Source organism: Chroicocephalus ridibundus, chromosome Z (genome assembly GCF_963924245.1).
Source record: "Chroicocephalus ridibundus chromosome Z, bChrRid1.1, whole genome shotgun sequence".
NCBI classification, from domain to species: Eukaryota; Metazoa; Chordata; class Aves; order Charadriiformes; family Laridae; genus Chroicocephalus; species Chroicocephalus ridibundus.
In genome coordinates, this window is record NC_086316.1 from 77,154,702 (window position 1) to 77,177,152 (window position 22,451).

Genomic DNA, 22,451 nt, shown 5'->3' on the forward strand with positions numbered 1-22,451 from the left:
GCAGAACTTGACTAGAGGAGACTACAGCCCCGGCTGTACTTGCACTGATTTGGAGGGGGGGGACGTTCGGAGCAGCGCATGCTGAGCACATCTACCAAATCATATATCTGGGACACAGTTCCAGGAAATGCTTGGGTCATTTGGATGCAGAGTTTCTTGAAATGTTTTGAAGCCAAACACTTCTGTCTGGCCAGACTGTTCAGCACAGCTATCAGAAGAGCCTTATACAATTTATTTTCCAAGATACATAATTCAGTAGGAAAAGAGAACAGCAGCTCCGGAAAAAAAACCTGTCTGATCAGACTGGAATGATGGGCAGAAGAGAAACCGCCTTCTACTTCATCTCAAGAATTCATTTAAAAGCCTTTAGTTCTTGGCAAACTGTCTGTAAAGCCAGCATATCAGCTCCAGCATCACTCCAGCAGCTTTACGGTAGAGCAAGCAAAGCCCAGGGAAGGCCATGGACAGGAATTCATGTCTGGATTTGGCATCTGATCCACCACACTTCCACCAGCAAAGACAGGAGAAAGAGCAAAGAGCCCGTTTCCACTGTGGTGCTCCAGACTCCAAAGTCCCTGCAAAGCTACCTAAGTACACCAAGGCAACTGTCTGTTGGAGGTGAAGCTCTCTGCACCCCGCTCCTGGACCAGCGCGTTCCATCAGCTCCATCACTGCTGATACCTCAGGAGCCGGACAGTCTGCTCCGACTCAAACCCCGCTGATGGGGGCAAACAAGGTGAACAAAGCAGAGTAACAGGAAGAGATCCCAGCATGTGGCATCTGACACGACCAAAACCACAAAAAAAAGTTCAGCCTCATGGGACTGAAAACATCCTCAGCATGAGATACGCACTGCGCTGGACTGGACACAGAGGGACCCTCTGCAGCACAGTCAGGGACCTGTCTCTCTCTCAGGCGAGGTTGGTCCAGCACATTCCGTGCAAGCTGGTTGCGTCCAGGGTGGGGATTTCAAGCCCGCCTTCTGTTTTCTTACCTTCCCCACCCCATCCTGGGGAACAGTGAGCCATTGTAAGTGTTTTCAGCGCTGTTGCCTTCAGAGTGAGTCGCCTTCCATCACTTTACCAGCAGGGGAGAGCAGCCAGCAGAGGCTCAAGGAAACAGAGCTTTTAAGTCCCTTTTTCTCTCCATGTACCAACAGAAGGCTCACGCAGATGAGTTTCACACAAAACAGACATTATGTGGACTAGATGGTGCTCCCGACCAGCACATCCTGTTGTATACCTTGTTGAAAAGGTGTATTTTTTCCCCCCAGCTGCTATCCACATTGTAGCCTCTCAGAGCCACCTTTAGAGGTAGCTATAGATTTGTCCTAGCGCATTTTTGCCACCCATTATAAAGTAAAAAGTTTTGGCTTAGACTGTGCTGACACTTATGTTAGTGCATTGAGCTGGCTGCAGAAACTGTCCAAATCAGTCAAATTCAGCCAAAAAAGCCAACCACAGTGGGCATCCTTAGGAAACAAAGCAACAGTGAGACAAGGCATCACCTCTCTTCACAAGATACAGATGTACCAACATCTTGAATATTATGCTCAGTTCTGGCCAGTGCACCACAAAGGCCAGAGGGGAGTCGCGGGAGATACAGAGAAGGACAACTAAAGTGACCAAAGAGCTTCACCTCCAAGCCCTGCCACCACTTCCCCGGCTTTACAGGACTTGGGACATGAGAAGAAAAGCAGTATTCTCTGGCACACAGATCACAGCTGCATTCCTTTTGCTCGACGTTTGCTGTATTTACTTATGCCCGCCTCATCTCGCCCTGAGTGATGGGAAAGCCCACGCTGACTGTGTTTAACAAGTTTAATGAGTACGCTTGACACAGTAGCAGCGGAAGCACAGGTGCTCTCAAAGTTGAAGAATGACATTCCCCCCCTTCAGACACTTCAGCCATGGTTGTCTGCAGCAAATGGTCAATACTCAGCAGGATTTACAGAATTCCACAGCTGTAGAGGAGACGCAGGTTATGCATGCAGCTCTCTTTGCAAACACGCTCCCCTCCTGCACCTCCAGCCCTGCTGCCTCCTGTCTGACACTCTGGAGCCTTCCAAAGCCAGATGGGACCCGAGCAGGATGCCTTTCTATCGGCACTCAGCCCAACGAGAGATGCTGGTAGCAGGCTAGCAGTTAAGGAGAAGTTTTATTTCCATTTGCTGATACAGCTGAGGAATGTTTTCTCCGCAAATGTCACCCTTAAGCCCAACACTTTCCAAGAAAGTAAGCACCAAAAACTACACCGTGGTAAGGGAGAGCAGAAATCAGAGACCCAGCACCATGAGAAGTTTCATGTCAATCTTCAGGGTTATATAAAATTAAATACTCAAAATGTGTGTGCAATAGAAGCAATGAATGCCTAAAGCTGTTTCCTAACTAGGAGCTGAGGCTTGTCACCTAGTGAGTTATTTACTGGTTGTGTTTTGTAATTCAGCTGGTGTTTCAAAAAAAGTGGACAGGTTAGCCTTGAATGCCTCTGGTACTTAGTGATCCCTCGTTTTTTTGTCAGGAAGAAAGCTACCTGGGCTAGCTGCTCAAGATACCATGCTGCAGAACAGGAGACAGGCAGAGACAAATACCAGAACACAAACAGTAGACACGATTATGCACAAAGTTACTCCTACTGAGCCTGAACACTCAAAAGTTTCCACTAGTGGTATCTTGGAGGAGGAAGAAAAAACTTAAGTGCAGGCATAACACATAACATAAACCAGACATGGGGCTGCAGGGTGTGCCCCGTTCTTATGCTGGTGTCAGACAGCAGTGGTGGGCACGCCTGTGGGAGATGTGCCCAGGCAGAGGATCTCCTCTGCTTAGCAATGGAGCTCAGGGAGGAGGTAAGCAGGTTGAGGGCCATCAGGGAACCTGAGCGAGAGACAGATGCTTGGAGTCGCACCCTGCCTCCCGTGATAGAAAGCAAGCAGGCAGACAGAGCCCCTGCTATAGAGAACTCCCTGTCCTCTCTCCGCCTGACTGAACATGATGACTTGGAGGACAGGGGGCAATGGAAGAAGATCCTGCCCAGCGCAAGAGGCACCACAGTCGCAACTGCCCAGCGACTACCCCACCTTCACCGATACCACTGTGTAACAGCTACAGTGCTCTACAAGGGAACCTGGACAACGATGAGCATGATATTTCTTCCACCTTGGAGGTGTCAGCAAGGTCCAGTCAGACCACCACTCCCCCATCAAAACCTCTCTGGTAAAGAACAAAAGACAGGTCATTGTCTTTTGTTGACAGGTCAGGGCTCCCCGGTTCAAGAGGGACAGGGAACTGCTGGAGAGGGTGCAGCAGATGTTATCTAGCAGATGTTATGGCTAGACCACTCTCCATCGTCTTTGAAAAGTCATGGGGAACAGGAGAGGTGCCTGAGGACTGGAGGAAGGCTGACATCACTCCAATCTTCAAAAAAGGCAAGAAGGAGGACCCAGGGAACTACAGGCCGGTTAGTCTCACCTCTGTCCCTGGGAAGGTAATGGAGCCACTCATTCTGGATGTCGTCTCCAAACACATAGAGGAACAGGAAGTTATTGGAAGTGGTCAGCATGGATTTACCAAAGGCAAATCATGCCTGACCAATCTGATAGCTTTCTATGATGTTATAACGGGTTGGCTGGATGAGGGGAGAGCCGTAGATGTCATCTACCTTGACCTTAGCAAGGCTTTTGACACTGTCTCCCATAACATCCTCATTAGGAAGCTGAGGAAGTATGGGCTAGACGAGGTGACAGTGAGGTGGATCGAGAGCTGGCTGAGTGACAGAACTCAGAGGGTTGTGATCAGCGGCACAGAGTCCAGTTGGAGGCCTGTAACGACTGGTGTCCCTCAGGGGTCAATACTTGGACCAATTTTGTTCAATATATTCATTAATGACCTAGATGAGGGGACAGAGTGTATCCTCAGCAAGTTTGCTGAGGATACCAAGCTGGGAGGGGTGGCCGACACTCCAGAGGGCCGTGCTGCCATCCAGCGTGACCTGGACAGGCTGGAGAGCTGGGCAGAGAAGAACCTAATGACTTTCAACAAAAGCAAGTGTAAGGTCCTGCACCTGGGAAGGAAGAATGCCAAACACCAGTATACGTTAGGGGCGGACAGGCTGGGAAGCAGCTCTGAGGAGAAGGACCTGGGGGTCCTGGTAGACAGCAAATTATCCATGAGCCAGCAGTGTGCCCTTGTCGCCAAGAAGGCCAATGGCATCCTGGGCTGCACAGGGAAGACTGTGGCCAGTAGGTCGAGGGAGGTCATTCTCCCCCTCTACTCTGCACTGGTGAGGCCACAACTGGAGTACGGTGTCCAGTTTTGGGCTCCCCAGTTCAAGAGGGACAGAGAACTACTGGAGCGAGTCCAGCGTAGGGCAACCAAGATGATTATGGGACTGGAGCACCTCCCTTATGAGGAAAGGCTGAGAGAGCTGGGACTCTTTAGCCTGGAGAAGAGAAGGTTGAGGGGGGACCTGATTAATGTTTACAAGTACCTAAAGGGTGGGTTTAAGGAGGACGGAGCCAGGCTCTTTTCAATGGTTCCCAGCGACAGGACAAGGGGCAATGGGCACAAGCTAGAACATAGGAAGTTCCGTTCAAATACGCGGAAAAACTTCTTTACAGTGAGGGTGACAGAGCACTGGAACAGGCTGCCCAGGGAGGTTGTGGAGTCCCCTTCTCTGGAGATTTTCAAGACCCGCCTGGATGCAGCCCTGAGGGATGTGCTTTAGGCAATCCTGCTCTAGCAGGGGAGTTGGACTAGATGATCTCTAGAGGTCCCTTCCAACTCTGAAGATTCCATGATTCCGTGAAAGGGCTACAAAGGTGATCAGGGGACTGGAACATCTCTCTTATGAAGAAAGGTTGAAGGACTTGGGTCTTTTTAGTCAGCAAGAAAGACGACTGAGGGGGGATCTTGTCAATGCTTATAAATTCTTAAAGGGTGGGTGTCAGGAAGATGGGGCCTGTCTCTTTTCAGTGGTGCCCAGTGACAGGACAAGGGGTAACAGGCACAAAGCTGAACATAGGGAGTTCCATCTCAACATGAGGAGGAACTTCTTTACTTAGAGGGTGGCACAGCCATGGCACAGGCTGCCCAGAGAGGTGGTGGAGTCTCCAACGCTGGAGACATTCAAAACCTGCCTGGATGTGTTCCTGTGCAACCTGCTCTGGGTGACCCTGCTTTGGCACAGGGGTTGGACAAGATGATCTCCAGAGGTCCCTTCCAACCCCTATCATCATTCTGTGAACATGCACTGGGAAAGGCTAGAACATTTGAAAAAATCTGAGACAATTTGCCTTAAGAGCATGAAACCCTGAGAACAGGACAGAAGGGTCCGTGTTGTTAGCCCAGTAGCAGGACACACAGCACTCCAGTATCTTCAGACAGCTTGATAAGTCTGGTTCCCACTCGCTTCAAGCCCCCGAAGTCTTAGATTCCCTTCCAAACCCCTCCCAACACAGGCCTTGGAGGGAGATAAGAGGCCTTTGAGGTCACCGTTGTACATTGGATTCACAGTTACCTGACATTTTGGGTAGGGTTCCACCTCTCAGATGGCAGCTCTCCACTTTGTGGGTCATCTACAGGTGGGTGAAGAATTGAAATACATACATCTCCATTCTGCAAGACAGAAACAAAAGTTGAGAATAGCTTGGCTTGAGGCAGAGGTCAATGACTCAAATCCAACACTCTGACTACATTCTGAGCAGTTTAAACTTGTGGATATGAACACCCCGAGTGCCAGTAGAAATATGCAAGAACTGGTAATGGTTCTCAATTCTGCCTGGGTCTACTTATTTATACACTCAAAAGTTTCCCTTGCTAAACAGGGTTAGTCCGAAAATTAGTACAAAAGAAATCTCAACTCAAGAAGTTTAAAGAATGTAGCAAAGCAAGCAGAAATAGTAATAAAGTCCCATAAAACTAAATTGTTCTCCAGACAGCAAGTACTGTCACAGTGATAGAAATGAGCTTTAGTCACAGGAGACCCAAAGTAGGGTTAAAAAAGTTTTTTTGTTCCCAGCGGCAGCTCAGTTTGCTACAGGAATTTTTGAATTGAAGGGTTTAGCATTCTCCGCTAGCTCAGGTATCAAAACAATGCTTCTCCTGGGACAGAAGGGGGTTGAACAGATGGCACAGGGCAGGCTCACACTCCTCCCCTAGGACACAGATGTTTGAAATATCAGGTGAAAAAGCAGGAGACACTCTCTGAAGGTTTCACTGAAAATCCCTTCCAGCATGCAAGAGGAAGAATATTTTGGCAGCATATGGAAGCCATACAGCCACGTAATCCTCAATCTGTGTTTTACTCACCAGTGTTATAGCCTGAATATAGATTTAAAGCTCCATAATGTCTGCCATTTATAAACACTTTAAGAAGCCTGTAAAACCAATTCTCCACCAGCAACAGCCCTCTGACACGATTACTTTGTAGGAGTGCTGTAGCAGTATTCACCACAGCTGATGTTCTCCACTGAAGCTGAGACTCCAGGGACTCATGGGGTCCCAATGCCTTGCTGCAGGATGGGGTGAAGGTGCAGATGGGGCTGGGGGCCAGCCAGCAAATGCTGGCATCTCCACGCCCTGCTGTCTTGCTGTCTCTTGCAGCCGGCCGCTGGGATGGCTTACAAGTTCCTAGAGGCAGCCCCACACCTTCAGGTGGCACAGCCTCAGCTGACAGGCAGCGCTCACGCTGTCCCTTGTCACCCTGACCCAAGGCACAGGTTGATGACAGGAACAAGAGAGAAGCTGTGGATCAGCTCTGTTCAAGATTGTAGGCTGCCAGCTCCCCATCTGGTCTCAGCTACATCCCAAGGACCCTCCAATGCTGCTCAATGCACAGAAGCCAGAGTACAAAGCAGTGCTGCTCACAGTGATAGCATCCGTGCCTTTGAGCCCAAGCCAGTGATCACAGCTACAGATAGTAGCAGCTCACCTGAAGGGCCTCCCAAACATTTCAATTCACCTTGATTAGCAAGGACAATTGTTTTAAGGCCAAACGAGATCCTACTTCAACATTGGAAGCTTGTGATGATTGTCCAGATTTCAGTGGCTCATTAACCCTGCCAGGTATGCTAATCTAGCAAGTCCTCATCATTTTGAAGCAGGTTTTTTTTTGGTGAAGAACACAACTACGCACAGCAACATAGCACCTGGGGCTGCTGAATAGCCAAGTATGCACTTATGTTGCTGGAACAGTTTGCCATAACAAACTGTTACACACTCAAACTCAAGGCAGTTTCCTTTTTAGGACTCAAACAGGCTTGTGCAATCTAGAAGTACTTTCTTAACATCATTTTAATGTGAAGTTAACCTTACTAATGTTAGATTAGGTTCACAGCCTATTCTGGTTTAATAATTCCCATGAGTTTAGCCAGTTTTTCCTTTAACCATCTCCTGGGAGAATGCAGCACTGGTGGCCAGGAGAAAGCATCACAGCACTTGGGGGAAGTTCCTCGAGTGATTAGGTCAGCAGCATGTGGAGAAGCAGATATCTGGCAATATGAAAATATAGAGTAAAGCAAGGATGTGATAAGTTTCCCCCTTGCAACAATCAACCTTGCATGTTTGGGAATTCAAGCGGGGCACCACTGCATTACAGAGTCCGGAAGGGTAAAGGTATCATGGGTCCTGATGAGATCAGCACAAGATTTTAGGGATCACTGTAGTCAAGGGGAAAGCTCTACACGGATTTTTGAAAAATATAAACAAGGCAGATATGGTATTCATCCGCCAGTGGGAAATAGCCTATACTTCTAGTAGGACTGAGAAATGTTATGTCATAAAAATAAAGAACAAGTAAACACAGTTTTACCAAAAATTCAACTAGATAACCCACGTAAACTGGAGATGGGGAAAACACACAAGTTACTCAAGTCTCATTGCTCAGAACAGGAACATCATCCTCAACCTCTCCATCTGGTCCTGACAGCAGATTCTGTAAACTGCTACCTTCTTTCATCTTCCTTGCACTAAAAGATTTTTTTCCCCTCCTCCTGACAAACCCTCAAACCTCAAGCCCTTTGCTGATTTATTCTGTTTCATTTGGAGTTATCCCAGTGCCTTATCTTCATTGCTTAAATGTTGTTTCCAAAACAGCCTGCAAGCTGCTTCAGATTCCCTCAGCTCCAGGAAATACTGCTACGAACACAAAGTACAAAGCTGAGAGCTGGAGTATTTGAAGAGTAACCCCAAAATACACCCATCAAGTTTTGGGTTAGTTTCTCCTCCTACCTTTAGTTGTTTCTAGAGCCAATTTTTCGTCTTTCCCACCAGGACAGGGAGAGGTCCCTTCCAAGACTCGTTTTGTACATACCATTTTGGTAACCATTTCTCACCCACCTCCTGTGTGAGAATTTCTGGATTCAGAACAACATCCACAGTACGAATCTGCAATAGTCTGCAGGTCTCAAAGTTGTCTATATTTATAGATCAAACTCCCATGTAACTGAAATAGATCCTTAAAGAGAAACACCACCCTTGGCGACATACAAGATTCTGTGCAAAGTCCAAAACTCAAGTCAGAAGACTGTCAGATGACTGATTTCAGGATGTCCCTGGGCTTAGGGAAATCCTCCTGAGCATCCAGTAATTAAAGCTGATTCTATCCTGTTTCACACTGAAGTTTGGAGAGGCCTTTGGCCATTTATTACTAAACCATCAGTGCTAACATCGGAAGCACACTTATTCCATGCTGGACATTTAGGAGCAACAACTCTCAGAAAAGGGCCTTCCAAGCCCAAGGCATCAACTAAAGCCATCGTTTGTTCACAGCAAGGAAGAGAAGTAGCATTCCTGTTTTGAAGTGGGCCCAAGAGAATGCTGCAGAATCTCCTACAGGAAGACCTGTGATAAGGTAACAGAGCTGCACCAACAGGAACATTTTGAAAGGCCTTTAGCTGCTCAAATATTCAACTAGTAGTCCTAGCAGGCTGATACTTGTCTAGGATATCCAAAAATTAAGCAGGGATTTGACTGGCCTCCATTGAAAGTGAAGTTTTGATCTAAAAACAGACTTTCAGCTTTCAAAAATAGCTTTATGAAATTTCGTAATTTTGAAGTGGTTGCTTCTATATAAAATCATTCTCCTTCTGGCCCTGCCACGCAGTTGTACCATTACAGATCTGACAGCCCACAGCATCACCCTCTGAACATGACCCATGTATGCATTGAACTAAGGGCCACTTCAGATTGGCTAACCAGTGGGTAAAGACACAAGGGTGGGGCAGAGAGGGAGAATCACCTCCCTCGCCCTGCTGGCCACGCTTCTTTTGATGTGGCCCAGGATGTGGTTGGCTTTCTGGGCTGCAAATGCACATTGCTGGGTCATGTTGAGCTTCTCATCCACCAACACCCCCAAGTCCTTCTCCTCAGGGCTGCCCTCAATCCATTCTCCACCCAGCCTGTATTTGTGCTTGGGATTGCCCTGACACACGTGCAGGACCATGCAGTTGGCCTTGGTGAACTTCATGAGATTTGCATGGGCCCACCTCTCAAGACTGTCAAGGTCCCTCTGGATGGCATCCCTTCCCTCGACCGTGTGAGCCATTCCACACAGCTTGGTGTTGTCAACAAACTTGCTGAGGGTGCACTCAATGCCACTGTCTGTGGCACTGCCAAAGATGTTAAACAGCACCAGTCCCAGTACCAACCCCTGATGAATGCCACTCATCACTGGTCACTTGGGACATCAAGCCATTGACTGGAACTCTTTGGCTGTGATCACCCAGCCAATTCCTTATCCACCGAGTGGTCCACCTGTCAGATCCACGTCGCTCAGTTTTAGAGACAAGGATGTCCTGCGGGACAGCATCAAGTGCTTTGCACAAGTCCAGGTAGACGATGTCATTTGCTCTCCCCTTATCCACCAACACTGTAGCCCCATCACAGGTGGTCACCAACTTTGTCAGGTATGACTTGCCCTTAGTGAAGCCATCTTGGCTGTCTCCAGTCACCTCCTTATTTTACATGTGCCTTAGCAGATGTTTCCAGGAGGATCTGCTCCATGATCTTGCCAGGCACAGAGGTAAGACTGACTGGCCTGTAGTTCCCCAGGCCTTCCTTTTTATCTTTTTTAAAAGTGAGGGTTATGTTTTGCCTTTTCCAGTCAGCAGGAACTTCAGACTGCCACAACTTCTCAAATATGATGGATAGAGGCAACTTCATACACCAGTTCCCTCAGGATGTGTGGATGCATCTCAGCAGATCCCATGGATTTGTGCACCTTCAGGTTTCTTAGATGGTCTCAAACCTGATCTTCTTAAGTATCGTAGTAGGGTAAGACCCTCCCCCCCACCAGCCCTGAACTAAGAATCCCCTACAATTGACAACGCTCGAGGCATGGCTCTTTGGCCCCCTGCTATGCTTGCAGGTATGAGATTTACTCCATCCCTTCCTACAAGAACAGCATTTCTTACAACATTTAGATTTACCTGTTCAAGCATGAAGCTAATATTTAACACCAACAGCTAACCACTTCAGTTATGGCTCGAGACATTTAGTACCTTCAATGTTTCCAGAAGTTTAACGAAGTAGAAAGCCTTCTCACAGGCCTGAGAAAAATTTTAAAAAATGCCTTACCTCATAAATGTTGGGGTGCCACATTTTGGTCAGGAATCTGAAGGTAGGTGGTGAATATGGATAATCAATAGGAAATTTAATGTGAGCCTGGAAAAAAAGTAAAATATTTTAGTTACCTAAACAGAACAAAAAAAACCCCAGATCAACAAGCAATCATTACAATGTAAGACTGGAAAAAAACAATTTCAATTAAGGACATTAAATAGTTTATTGTATATAGCAGTGCCCACGTGGCCCCACAGTGTAACTCTACACAATTTCCTATGAGTAAACCACTGACTGAATAAGAAAAATTGAAACACCAAGACTGACCTGGGCTGGTAATGCTCAGAAAACAAGCCAAAAGGCATTTAACATGTCCTAATGTAAGAAGCACGATCTAACAACTGTTCTTAAAACACAGTAAAATAAATTTGAAAAGCTTGAGCTTAAGATACTACTGCTGTCTTTCTGGGTTAACAAGCAGGCTAAAAATGTCTGCTAAGACAAACAGACCTGTTTTATATTTGCCAGTGCAAATATTATAAACTACTCTTTCTTTGCAGCAAAAGTTTTATTAGATACTTGCTCTGCTGAGATCCAAAGTTTTTTTGCCTTGTGCGACAGTTAAGGTGGTCCATCTACCTGCGTTCCTAATACTACATTTCTTGCCACCAGAAGCATTCCAAGTCTGAACACCACGTGTGTTTGTTTAATAAATCAGTGCAACTCGATGAACTAAATACTGATAGGCAATGACAGCAAAACACTTCCAGTGCCTCTGAGGTCAACAGCCAGCTGTGGGGCAAGACTCCCAGAGCTGAGTCAGTTGTGGGAAGACTACAGAGATCCCAGCACTGGGTATTAACTTCTGTGCTGTCCTGCCATCCACAGCAGTCAGAAAAGCCAGCCAGTAGGAAAGAGGGCTGAATCTGGACTGACAAAGTGCCAAAACCACTGCCCTCTGAAAGGGGGAGTCACACACCGCTTGCTGCACTGTGGAGCACAAACCCTTCCTTTGGCACTGCTCAACCCTCCAAGAAAGTCCCACGACAGTCTTGTGTGGGATCTCCAGAGAGAGAAGCATCTCCTGGGCCCAGCACCACAGCCAGGCTCATGCATAGCTGAGAATGCAGGAAGAGATCCCAAAAGCAAGACACAAATGGTGAGAGCAGAATTCCAGGCCACCCCCTTTCACTTAAGTATCTAACCATGCTACTTGGACACAGCGTGCTGACCTTGTTCAACAGGACAAACTATGGGAAGTTTAATTCACAGAAACAGAGGCAGGCAACTAAACAAATTGAATTACAGAGCTATTGAGTACCTGGCTACAGTTTTACTCATAGATCAGCATATGCTTTTGTCTTGCACATCAAATTTTATGGGGCCAGAGTGCCAGGTAACCAAGAAAAGAAGGTTTTTGTTCACCTTTATGAAACAAATGCAGCAGCTCACGTGGCTGTAGGTTCTGCACATGCCTGCTAGTAATACTGACTGTGTGCAAGTATGTTGCAGCAGCACTGAGTCCTCATCTCACAGTCATTTGCCATGGCACACTCACAACCAAAAAATTTACGATCCACATAAACAATCCTAGCCCACAGTTTGATGTCAGTTACATGAATGGCATTGCTCCAAGAAGAGCAAGAGAATGCCTCTTGTCACCATACCACCACAGAAGAGAGCAGCTGCTGCAGTGAGGACATGCCTGGCTCTGCAAGGTGCCACCCCGCACTGGGAGCGGAGCAGAGATTTACCCGGGGCAGAGCAGATTCACTTCAGCTCACGTAGCTGCAGACTCCTCCAGACCACTGGGGTTTTCCCATGAAAGCCCATTCCTGTGCTTACGTGCAGTTTCATGAGATCTAAGACATACAACAGCCCAAGGACAGAGATTAAAAATGCAAGAGACAACAAAACTCAGGGTTGAGCTAGCTACAAGATTTCTTGGCAGAACCTATGCACCTTCTACACATGTATAGTTTTTAGGTGATCAAAAAAGCATACTGCCAGTAGTGTACCAGCATTACCAAGATTATAGCCCACATGCGTGGGTCAAGGAGCTGAGGAAAAAGGTCTCAACTCCTCTCAGTAAAAACCCTCTGCTCTCAAATTCAGGGTTTCGTCTCAAGAAGACCACTGCAAAGGCTGAGCCTGGAGCACCAGCTATGGTCTCTGTATGTGATGTAGACTCATGCAGAAGCTGTAGATCGTGGAAGACTGTTTCAAACTTCTAAATCCTGTTTTGCAGCCACAACTTTTTAATAGAAGAGGGCTACCTGCCAGCCTGCAATGTCAACCATTACAGAATTAAATAAAGCTGGCGTTTTGCCACATGAAGGATGCTTCTTGAGCTCTGACACCAGAAAATGCAACTGGAGAGAGATTAGAGAAACCTTTTTTTTCCTCACATGGAAGCAGCCAAGACAGCAGCTTGCCTGTAACCAGTTGCATGTTTAGAGAAGTCAGAGTCACATTACTTGTTGATAAGCCATTTCTAACTAGCCTGTAAGTATTTAGTACACTGAGATTCTGTACTGGAGCATAAGGCAAGTGAAGCCTCTCTACAAACCTGATTTCAGAGCCAAAAGCCACCAAACTAGGAAACTCCGCATTACAGGCAGGGATTTTTTCAAAACAAAAAAAAAAGCATTACTTTCAGGTCCCTATGTTGAGATCATTCAGAATTTGAAAAGTGAAACCAAATGTTTTGCCGGGGCACTACAAACAGATCCCAGAGAATTACTCTGCACCTCTTCCGTAAGAGAAATCACAGGAAATTATGTAAACCCACTCTGCTCTCACTGAATGCTATTTGAGTTTCTGAGTGGGTTGAGCAAGCCAAGAATTTCCAAGACAAGCTGCAAGACTGCCTGCAAAGATGCAGCAACAGCCATGATTACAGGTCAGTTTTTTTACTGAAAGCCCAATTCTGAACATTTTAAAAAACAAGATGGAATTAAGCAGTAAGCTTATTTTTTAAATAAAGCATTGGCTCACAGAAAGATTCCACACACATACAATTTCATTGACGTAAGGCAAATCTGAGCTTATTTCTGGCAAGTTCAGCCAGGCTGCTAGGTACTAGAGTGGCAGAGTTTTAGGGCAGCTTGTTATTAGCTTAATTACAGTCAGAAAAACTAATTTAGGAGGACTAAAGATGCAATTCAGTCCCCCACCTACAAGTACCCAACCCATTACTGCATTCACCATGTGCTTGACTCCACTAGCTGACTTTAAACTGAACAGAGATAATCCTATTCCAGTGTCCTGATTTTAGCCACCTGCTTGCCATGGCTCTGACACCACTAAACATACTTGATAGCCGGGAAGGTGGAGACCACAGTCATCAACGCATTCCCTCCTTCCGCAATTTATAACTTGTCATACTTACAGTCCATAGAAAAAAACCTAAACTCCTCTGCTGTTACACTGAATAGGCCAGCCCTTTGCATGCATTTACAGCTACTGCACAAGAACTTCAACCTCTTAAGTTACACCACCACACATTTTAAGTATATTGCCACCAGCACGGTCACTTTGTTTCCCATTTTACTGCCTTGCTCCCACCCACCCTCAATAGTGCCTGCTCTTCACACTTGTTATTTTTCTTCTATTTGGATAGGGCAAAGACATAGTGAAATCTACCTATGCCAGAAAAATAAAGTCTTTACTAGATACTATGTTATTTGACTGAAAATACAAATGTAATGTTTCTACCAATCACTGAATTAAGTCCTGATTCAGTCTCTATGAGTAGCTACTACAGTGACTCTGTTTCTGGAGATCTTGCCGTGCACTTGACTCAACACTGACACATTAATAACATCTCCCTCTCAGTGGGGAGCATTAGCACAGGCAGGACTCCCTCCTGGCTTCAGCTGTCTAGAAATTCAGTATTAATTCCAGCCTAGCTGTATATGATGCTTCTGTAGTCTGACACCGATTTCTTCCACTCCTCTCACGCTGACAAAACCTAGACTCCTGATTTTTAGGCAGCAAGGGTAGGAATGGTGAATCCGTCCTATCTGCCCACTGCAGAGAGGCAATGGGGGGAAGAGCACACATTTCCTGGAAAGCCACCAGCATCACAACTGACCTGGTTTGGGAAAGTCAGGAGCAACAGCAGCTTTTACAGCAGCCAACAGAAACTGCAGCTGTTTGGTGTTTCTGGAAGTGACAGTTAAAGATCATTTTTATTTTAAAACATCACAAGCTTAATGTAAGCCCTGTGGAAATGCAGCATCAGGGAAACTGAGCATCCTTTGCAAACTGCATTTAAGATCAGATGCAAAGGAAGTATTTAAGTTTTTAAACTATTTTGTGCTTTTTCGTAATTATCTGCCGCAGCCACCTCACAGACAAGCTCCTGCTGACTCCGCGTGCAGGCATCACTAAGGTCTCCTACAGATCACCCACCCTGCTAAGAGTTACCACGCTTGCAGACAGCACAAGCCCTCCTCCTTTTCCTTTGTAACAGGCATCGCCAGGCTCCTCGCTGTGCACGTCATCACTTCCCATAGCTGCACGCCTAAATAATGCCTCCTGCCAGCATGCTGCGAACTACGCTGTAAATTCTACGTACAAGAAAGCCTACAAGAACAGGAACTACAGACCACTACTGGCTTAAGTGTTAATATCTAATCCCACAAAATGCCCTTTACTGCTTCCAGAGCATCAAGCATTTATACAATTCAACTAGTGGATTCCCTTCTCCCACATTAAGCCTGGATTAGTGCATGAAGTATTAAATACTATCTGCCGGAAAACATGTTCAGTAGAGATCAGCAGTAAGTACTAGCAGCCCGTTTCTCACATCAACAAGGTTTAAAGTACCTCAATATCGTCCAGCTTCAGAAGCTGTAAACCAGCATTAAAGCTAGCCACATTGCATTGGCAACTATTTGACAAGGTAAAAATGAACGTAAGATCAACATTGGTATTTCAGCTACAGATATGATAACTTAGGATATAAGTAACTTTTTGTGGCAGAGCTGGGCACTAACCTGGCAATTTAGGCCCAGTTCTGTCTTCATTTCCCAGCAGCATCGTTATGTTAATAAACAAGGTTTACTGACATCTGTTGTGCTTTTAGAGAACTAGGACCACATCTCCGATCCAAGTTAGAAGATGAGTGACCAGGTCAATTAAGTCTTATGAGTTCTGAAAAACTCCCTTGCTGCTGCAGTGGCCATGTAAACACTAACAGCCACAAACCCCTTATATTCTGCATTACCTGCACTGTTCCATAAGGAGTGTAAGTCACAAAAACCTGAATGCAAGAGTGAACTAGATCTCATAGAAGAACATGAAGCTTCTAAACAAGAAAGAAAATATAGCCTCAAGTCAGTAGGACAAAGATGAGTCAAGAAGTGAGGTCAACTTAAAAAAATCAGAGACTGGTTTAGAATCCTAGAATCACCTAGTTTGGAAGGGACCTTTCAGATCATCATCAACCTCACTCTGACAAAAACCATCACTAAGCCATATCTCTAAGCACTATGTCTACCCATCTTTTAAAAACCCCAAGGGATGGGTTTCATTCCTGTTTCACACTAAATCATAACTAAATCAGGAATTGTACACAAGATATCTGGGGCATTACTAAAAGCTGCCATTTCCAATGGAAGACTCCTCTGGTAAACTAGGTTTCCTTTTACCAAAACTTCTTTTAACAGTAAATTGCTATTAACTATTTCTCTGTGTATGTAGCTATGTTCAAAAAGCTGGGACTGTTGTTAAGTCACCTAACCCAGACCAAAGCAGCAAGCCTGCAATATGACGTTTAAAGTTACAATTAGCCCTTTAAAGAAAGGGCTTTCACCCACATATTAGTCTTTTGCTCCTCAGATCTGAAATCAGGACTAACAATAGACACGAAACCACAGCTGAGCTGAACGATACAGGGGGAATTCACCACAGTCCTGTTAAGTTGGTCTACATCCAAGCTCCTACGATCTCATACATTCACACTCCTGCTGTCAGGGCCATCTCTCAAACTGCTCTGAATAATGAAGACAGAACAAGCAGTGCCTGGAAACCCAAACATTTTCTCCTAACATTACTAAAAAGAAACAAAAGGGTGTGGGTTGTTTGTTTTTTTGTTGTTTTGTGTTTTGGTTTTTTTTAAACTCTTGCCTCCCTTTGATAACCTGGAAGTTCAGTCTGGAGGTTCTAGCCTTCATGACAATAACTGCTCATGGCAGCTGCTACTCATCTAGACATTCAGTTAGCCTGCACAAGTCATCTCTGCTTAGGATCTCAAGCAGTTCAGCAGTTAAAGAGGATATTCTTTGTTGTAGTGGCTTTTACTACGGGGACAGGCCATGGTATTGCCCAACTAATTGTGCTGTTCAGTGTGAACCTTGTGACGACCTCTTTGGCTCTGGCTAGAGACACTCATTGTCCACGCTCCTAAGCCAGGGAGCATACAGCTTCAGACAAGGCAGCTGTTAACGCTCTCGTGTGGAAAGCTTGCTGGGGACAGGATGGAAGCTGAATAAGAGGCCACCTGCACACTCCTGAAGCTGTTCCCCTCCCCAGTTGCACAACCAAGCACGGTCTCACCAGCACAGGGCCAGCTGCGCACAGGTCAGTCCTGCAGTGCTCATGGTTCAATAGAGCTTTTTCCTGCTTTCACTCTAGTCCCAGGCTGATAATGGCAAAGCAAGAGCATTTCCAGATGGGGCCGGGCTTCTGAACTCCTTAGTATAAACCCTTAAGATTCAGGTGTGTTACTTTAACAATTTTTTTTCCCAAAACTGCAGGTCAGAGCCCTCAGAGCTCAGGCACAGGAGGAGATTACAGGAGCACTCACCTACAGTAGGCTAACAACTGCCAGGTTCATTTCTATTACTTCTATTTTCTAAGTTTGATTTTACATGATGCTACAGAAAACATTGCTGCAACAGCTGCAGGAGATGTGGCATCCAGCAAGAGATACTGAGTTGGAAACAGCGGCACCCTGAGCCATCCACGTATTTCTTCTATAACCTGTCTGTTTTCACTCAATGTTTGCATTTGTCTGCCACCTCATCACAGAAAAGGCTACATAAGACCTAACACCAAACAGGATTACTTGGTCCTCTTTCATACAGCAAGCTGCCAGCCCAACAGCTTTGCTGACCTTTGACCACAGGAGACAGGTACTAAAGCAAATTCAAATTCTCATGTGAGAAAGCTGACATCATAATGGGATTTACTGTATTTTCCTGGGAATTCCCATGCTGAAATATTATTACATTCTGTCCCCAGTTCAACCTTCACTCCAGGATCAGGCCTGATTTTAAGAGAGAAAAAAAAAGGGGGGATTTAATATATTAGAGATTGTGACAGGCCAAATGCAAAGAGAATTCTGCCATCACTGAAGGCTTCACGTTGTGATTGTGCTCTTGGGTCTGATGCCTTCCGGTTGCTTGCAGACAGTACACAAGTTGTATGGCTTGGAATCAGGCTCACAGGGTGTGTGTTATGCAGAGAGGCTAGTCTGTATGACTGTCTTCCAGGCAGAAACAGATGACTTGATTCTTACCTATATCTGTGCAAACACACTGACTTCCCCATTTGGGCGAAATAAATAGGAAGAATACATCTAAATCTGTGAAACTTAAGTCTCCCTATAGTGTATATTACTTGATGAAGGAGTCAAAGATACTTGGTGATACTGCACTTGAAGATGACTTGAAGAAGCAGCTGGCACTCAAAATAGCCTTACTGCACATATAACTGCAGATGATGGTACCTGATCAGATAAAGCTCTAACACTAGCGCAGCTGTTCTAGATACAGTTTGTTTCCACTTCAGAAAAAGCAATTTTCCAACTCTTTCTATTTGCAAAAACAGTAAGAGCTTTGCTGGAGCAGTGGCAGGAATATTTGAGGCTGCTTATTCAAAGTATCATACTACATTACTGGCATCTCTGGCAGCATGTGTGGAAGTCCTCCAGTTATGTGTGTATGGCTTGACACTCTGGGCACCTGCCTCCACTTGCCAGTCTTCAGGGTCCAGAAGATTATCTCTTTTATTAAGAGCTGCATTAGCCTATGACAACTTTCAGAGTGCTGGGCTATCTTGTCTAGACTGTGCTTTCGACAGGAACGGTTGGACCAGGTGATCCTTGAGGTCTCTTCCAATCTGGCATTCTGTGATTTTGGGCATGCTGTTCAATCTTGTATTTTTAACTTTCATGACCTAAGTAATTTATTTTCTTGAAGCAGATTCACACACAGCCATGTCCATGGAATGGCTGAACATGAGAGAGTATGATATACTTCTGACTTATCTTGGTCATTTTTATAGTTAAGTTTGCTCAAATTCAAGTAGTCATGACCAGAGCATAACCCAGTTTCACAGCATTTTGCATCAGGCTTGACAGAGTTTCTATGAACTCACCTATTCATTTTCCATTTGCATACTTACCAAAACACAGCAGATTGCTTTATTTGGAGAAGCAAGCCGTACCACTCATCTGCTGAGTGAAGAGATACCCAAGCTAGCTCGATATACAAATACCCTTTCCTTCAGCCTGTTTTAACTATTTTTAGACAATTCTTTAAGCAGGCACCATTCATGAGTCAGTGAATGACTAACTGCCTTGATTCTCTTTGTATGCAAGCCAGGCTTCATGCAAGAGGAAAGCGCTCCTCAAGGGACAGCCAGTCACATGTTCTGTTAAAAACACCAGGCAGGTCTTGATGCAGTCACCTCTTTCATAAGCAGCACGGGGAAAGGAGTATTTATAGCATTGTAAGTGTAAACCATAGCACTGTGCTGCAGTGTTACACAACTTCGCCTCTCTCAGTGCAGCAGGCAGCAGTTCTTCTGATGAGACTCCCCAGGCTGGCATACCAGCCTTTATTTAAACAAGGGATATAGGTTCCTAGAAACTGAACAGCAGCACCTAGGAATTGCAGTTGAAATCATATCTGTGCTGGCTGCCACGCAGGACCCAACTAAGCACTTACGCAGCCCTGCTACTTCTTTTTCAGCCGCTGCATTACTGACTGTAAACCCTCCTGTTTGGAGCTGGTCCCAGGCAGTAAATCTAGGCAGAGGCAGGTAACGCTTACTCAGTAGCAGTAAGCACGTCTGCTGGGCTGTAGCACTTGCAACCAAACAGCTAAACACAGCAGCACCGTCTCCTAGTGTGGAGACACAATCAGCATTGTATTAGTCTAGATTTGTAATCCTATACTGATACAGTTTTATTATGCATAGCTCCAGTGTGCAAGTGTCTATAATCCTGTATGAGCCAGTGAGGTCTGATACACCTATGCCAAGCTGCCTCCCTGCCCAGCATCCTCCGGTTCACTGCAGGAACCGGCACTCTGTCAGCAGGTATTCGCTAGCAAGAAGCCTACATTTGAGACACAAAAGCAGATTTTCACATTATTGCATAATGCTGCACCTGTCAGCTCCATTATCATAGGCTGCTTCAAAGTTTAAAGTTTAAGCTAAAATAAGTACATTAGCTGATACATACCCATCCTTGCTCCTAAGGCTATTGTTTCTACAGTAACATGTTTTTGGGCATTTTTTGCTAGTGAGGAGCCAAATTCAAGAGGCATTCTGCATTCTATCATTCTCTACCACTTCTCACCCCTGCCTTGTGCTTTAGATGATTTGGAGCTCACAACATTACAGTCAGTGTAGTTTCACTCATGAGCAGCAATGACTTGGTTGCCAGTGAACTACACTGCAAGGGATAAGAATTAAAGAAAGATGAATCCTAGCTCAGACCTCAGGTTTAGTTTTTCAAAACAAGACGGCCCTCCCCCCACATTCCACAGCATCATTGAAATGCTAAAGTCTCAATTTGAGCTTTGGCCTAGTAAGGTAAAGGAGCCCAGTTCAAATGATATGTTCAATTTATTTAATGACTTCTAAACACAGGCACCCACCTTAAGTCAAAAATCAAAACACAGAAGCAGATCACAGTGGCCCGCAGAGTGTTAAGCTGCTGCTTCTCACACTACAAAGGACTCGTGCTTGGGCTGGGGGGCAAAAGCAGCAGCCACCAGCTCAAATCTGCCACAGTACCAGCTCCTGCAAATATATGTGTAACAGCTGCATTACACCAGGCAGAAACTACCCCTTACATTACAGGTCTGCTTAAAAAAAAGACAGATGAGACAGCACTGCTGCTTTAGTCTCAAGGACGAGATACACAACTGCTTTGGCCTTCAGTGGCTCCAAAGCACTACTGTTGTTTGAATCATATCTTGGGTTGCCTTGTGTTAGGTACAGTATAGACCTTACACTCCCAATGTGGACCTAAGGAGACAGTTACTGAAGAATACGTCCCTTCAAATAGAGTCCTCATCTCCTGCAGATCACCAGGAGGTCACCTCCCTGCTATAACAACCATACTCCATTTCAAAAGCTAATTACACATGGCTAGACAAGAACCATCTACCAAATGGCTGTTCTTCATGACTGTTAACACGCAGATGCTTAAAGAGACATCTTTCAGGCCAGATGGATATACGAGGCAAAGTACAACACTGAAGTGAAAACTAGCATTGATATTTCTACCTATGTTCCAACTAGTTGCCATGTCAATGACTAATATGACATCTAGATAAAGCCAGAATCCTCAGTTTGCTGAAAGATCTCCTGAAAGAGCCAGCAAAAGGGTGCAAAAGCAGGTTGAGTCATCTGCAGTACAGCACAGATATTTAAGGTACCCTTTATACTTCTGATAAAAGCAGAACCAGTGCAATTGAGTTAAGCTTGGTACATGAACGAACATCCTTGAAATTCAAGCTTGTATGTAATTCATTTTAACTAGTTACATTAAATTTGAAGGCATACAGGGTAAGAGTAGCAGTCAGGAATAACCACTTCAGACTACTGCAGGTGAAGAGGATTTCAAGGTCAAGGCAGAAATTTAATGAGACAGATGCAAGACGAGAATACAGGCAAGATATCTGAGCATTTGGACAGAGAAAGCTGGATCTTGTAGGAAAGTCAGAAGAGACTTGTACAATTGTGCAACTAAAAGCAATGCTTAAGTAGCTCTAACACTATGCAGTATTGGTTATCCATACCAAGAAAGGAATGGGGGACAGAGGGCGGGGAGAGAGAGGAATTAAAACTCATTTAATTTTTCTTCCTGTATTTCAGCATGTCATAGATATTATTCTTGATCTGAAGTGGAATACCTGACAACTTTAGAAGAAATTTGTGTGACAGGTAAGCAACCACCCATAAGTGGCATACCAGGGAAGACAAGACAAGGTCTGTGGTAGATTGACAATCTGCTTTTAGTGATAACTGAAGTATGGATGAAGAAAAGCCTCCAAACAGTGGGGAAAAAAAACAGTCTGAGTTGAGCAACAAGATAAACTGCCATAGCAGATTCACAGTAATAGCTCTTACAAGGGGCACTGCATCTATGGCTATGGAGATTTGTAGTAACAGGTGACACCTCAAGAAAAAAAAAAATGTAGAGAGCTTCAAGAGCAAGTTTTATATTGTGAGACAACACTTTCTACTTAGACTCTTCTGGTATCTACCTTCTGGTGAATTTTGAACAACTTATTTTTCAGCTTCGCCCTTCCTTTTTAAGGTCGTGAAAGTTTAAGAACAGTAGCTGAATGCTAGAGAAACAGATAATAAAGAATAAACTTCTAGTTAAGTCCTCATGTGTATGCCAGTACTCACACAGCACCTTCTTATTTTGAAGCCTCCACAGAAAGAAGTCACATTGCTTTCCCTGCAAAGACTCATCTAAAAGCTACTCCACTCTCTAAACAATAGGATCGCCACATGTAAGTACCTGTGACTAGAGAAATCACTGATGCTTCACCTAGAAAAATGCATGCTGTGTCTTCAACAGCTGCACTACAGTGCTCCAGCATGCCACCATGCTCAAAAAACTGTAGCATCCACATG

The 22,451-nt window shown here is 45.2% G+C and overlaps 1 protein-coding gene across 1 annotated transcript in view; it reads right to left on the reverse strand.

The window, feature by feature from the left end:
* Positions 1-22,451, reverse strand: part of UBE2R2 (ubiquitin conjugating enzyme E2 R2) — a 54,663-nt gene that overhangs the window by 3,276 nt on the left and 28,936 nt on the right. Inside the window, exons 2-3 of the mRNA XM_063320226.1 lie at positions 10,575-10,661; positions 5,518-5,615 (exon numbers count right to left, since the gene is read on the reverse strand). Of these exons, the coding sequence (XP_063176296.1) occupies positions 5,518-5,615; positions 10,575-10,661 (185 nt within the window). The remainder of the gene's footprint in view (positions 1-5,517; positions 5,616-10,574; positions 10,662-22,451) is intronic.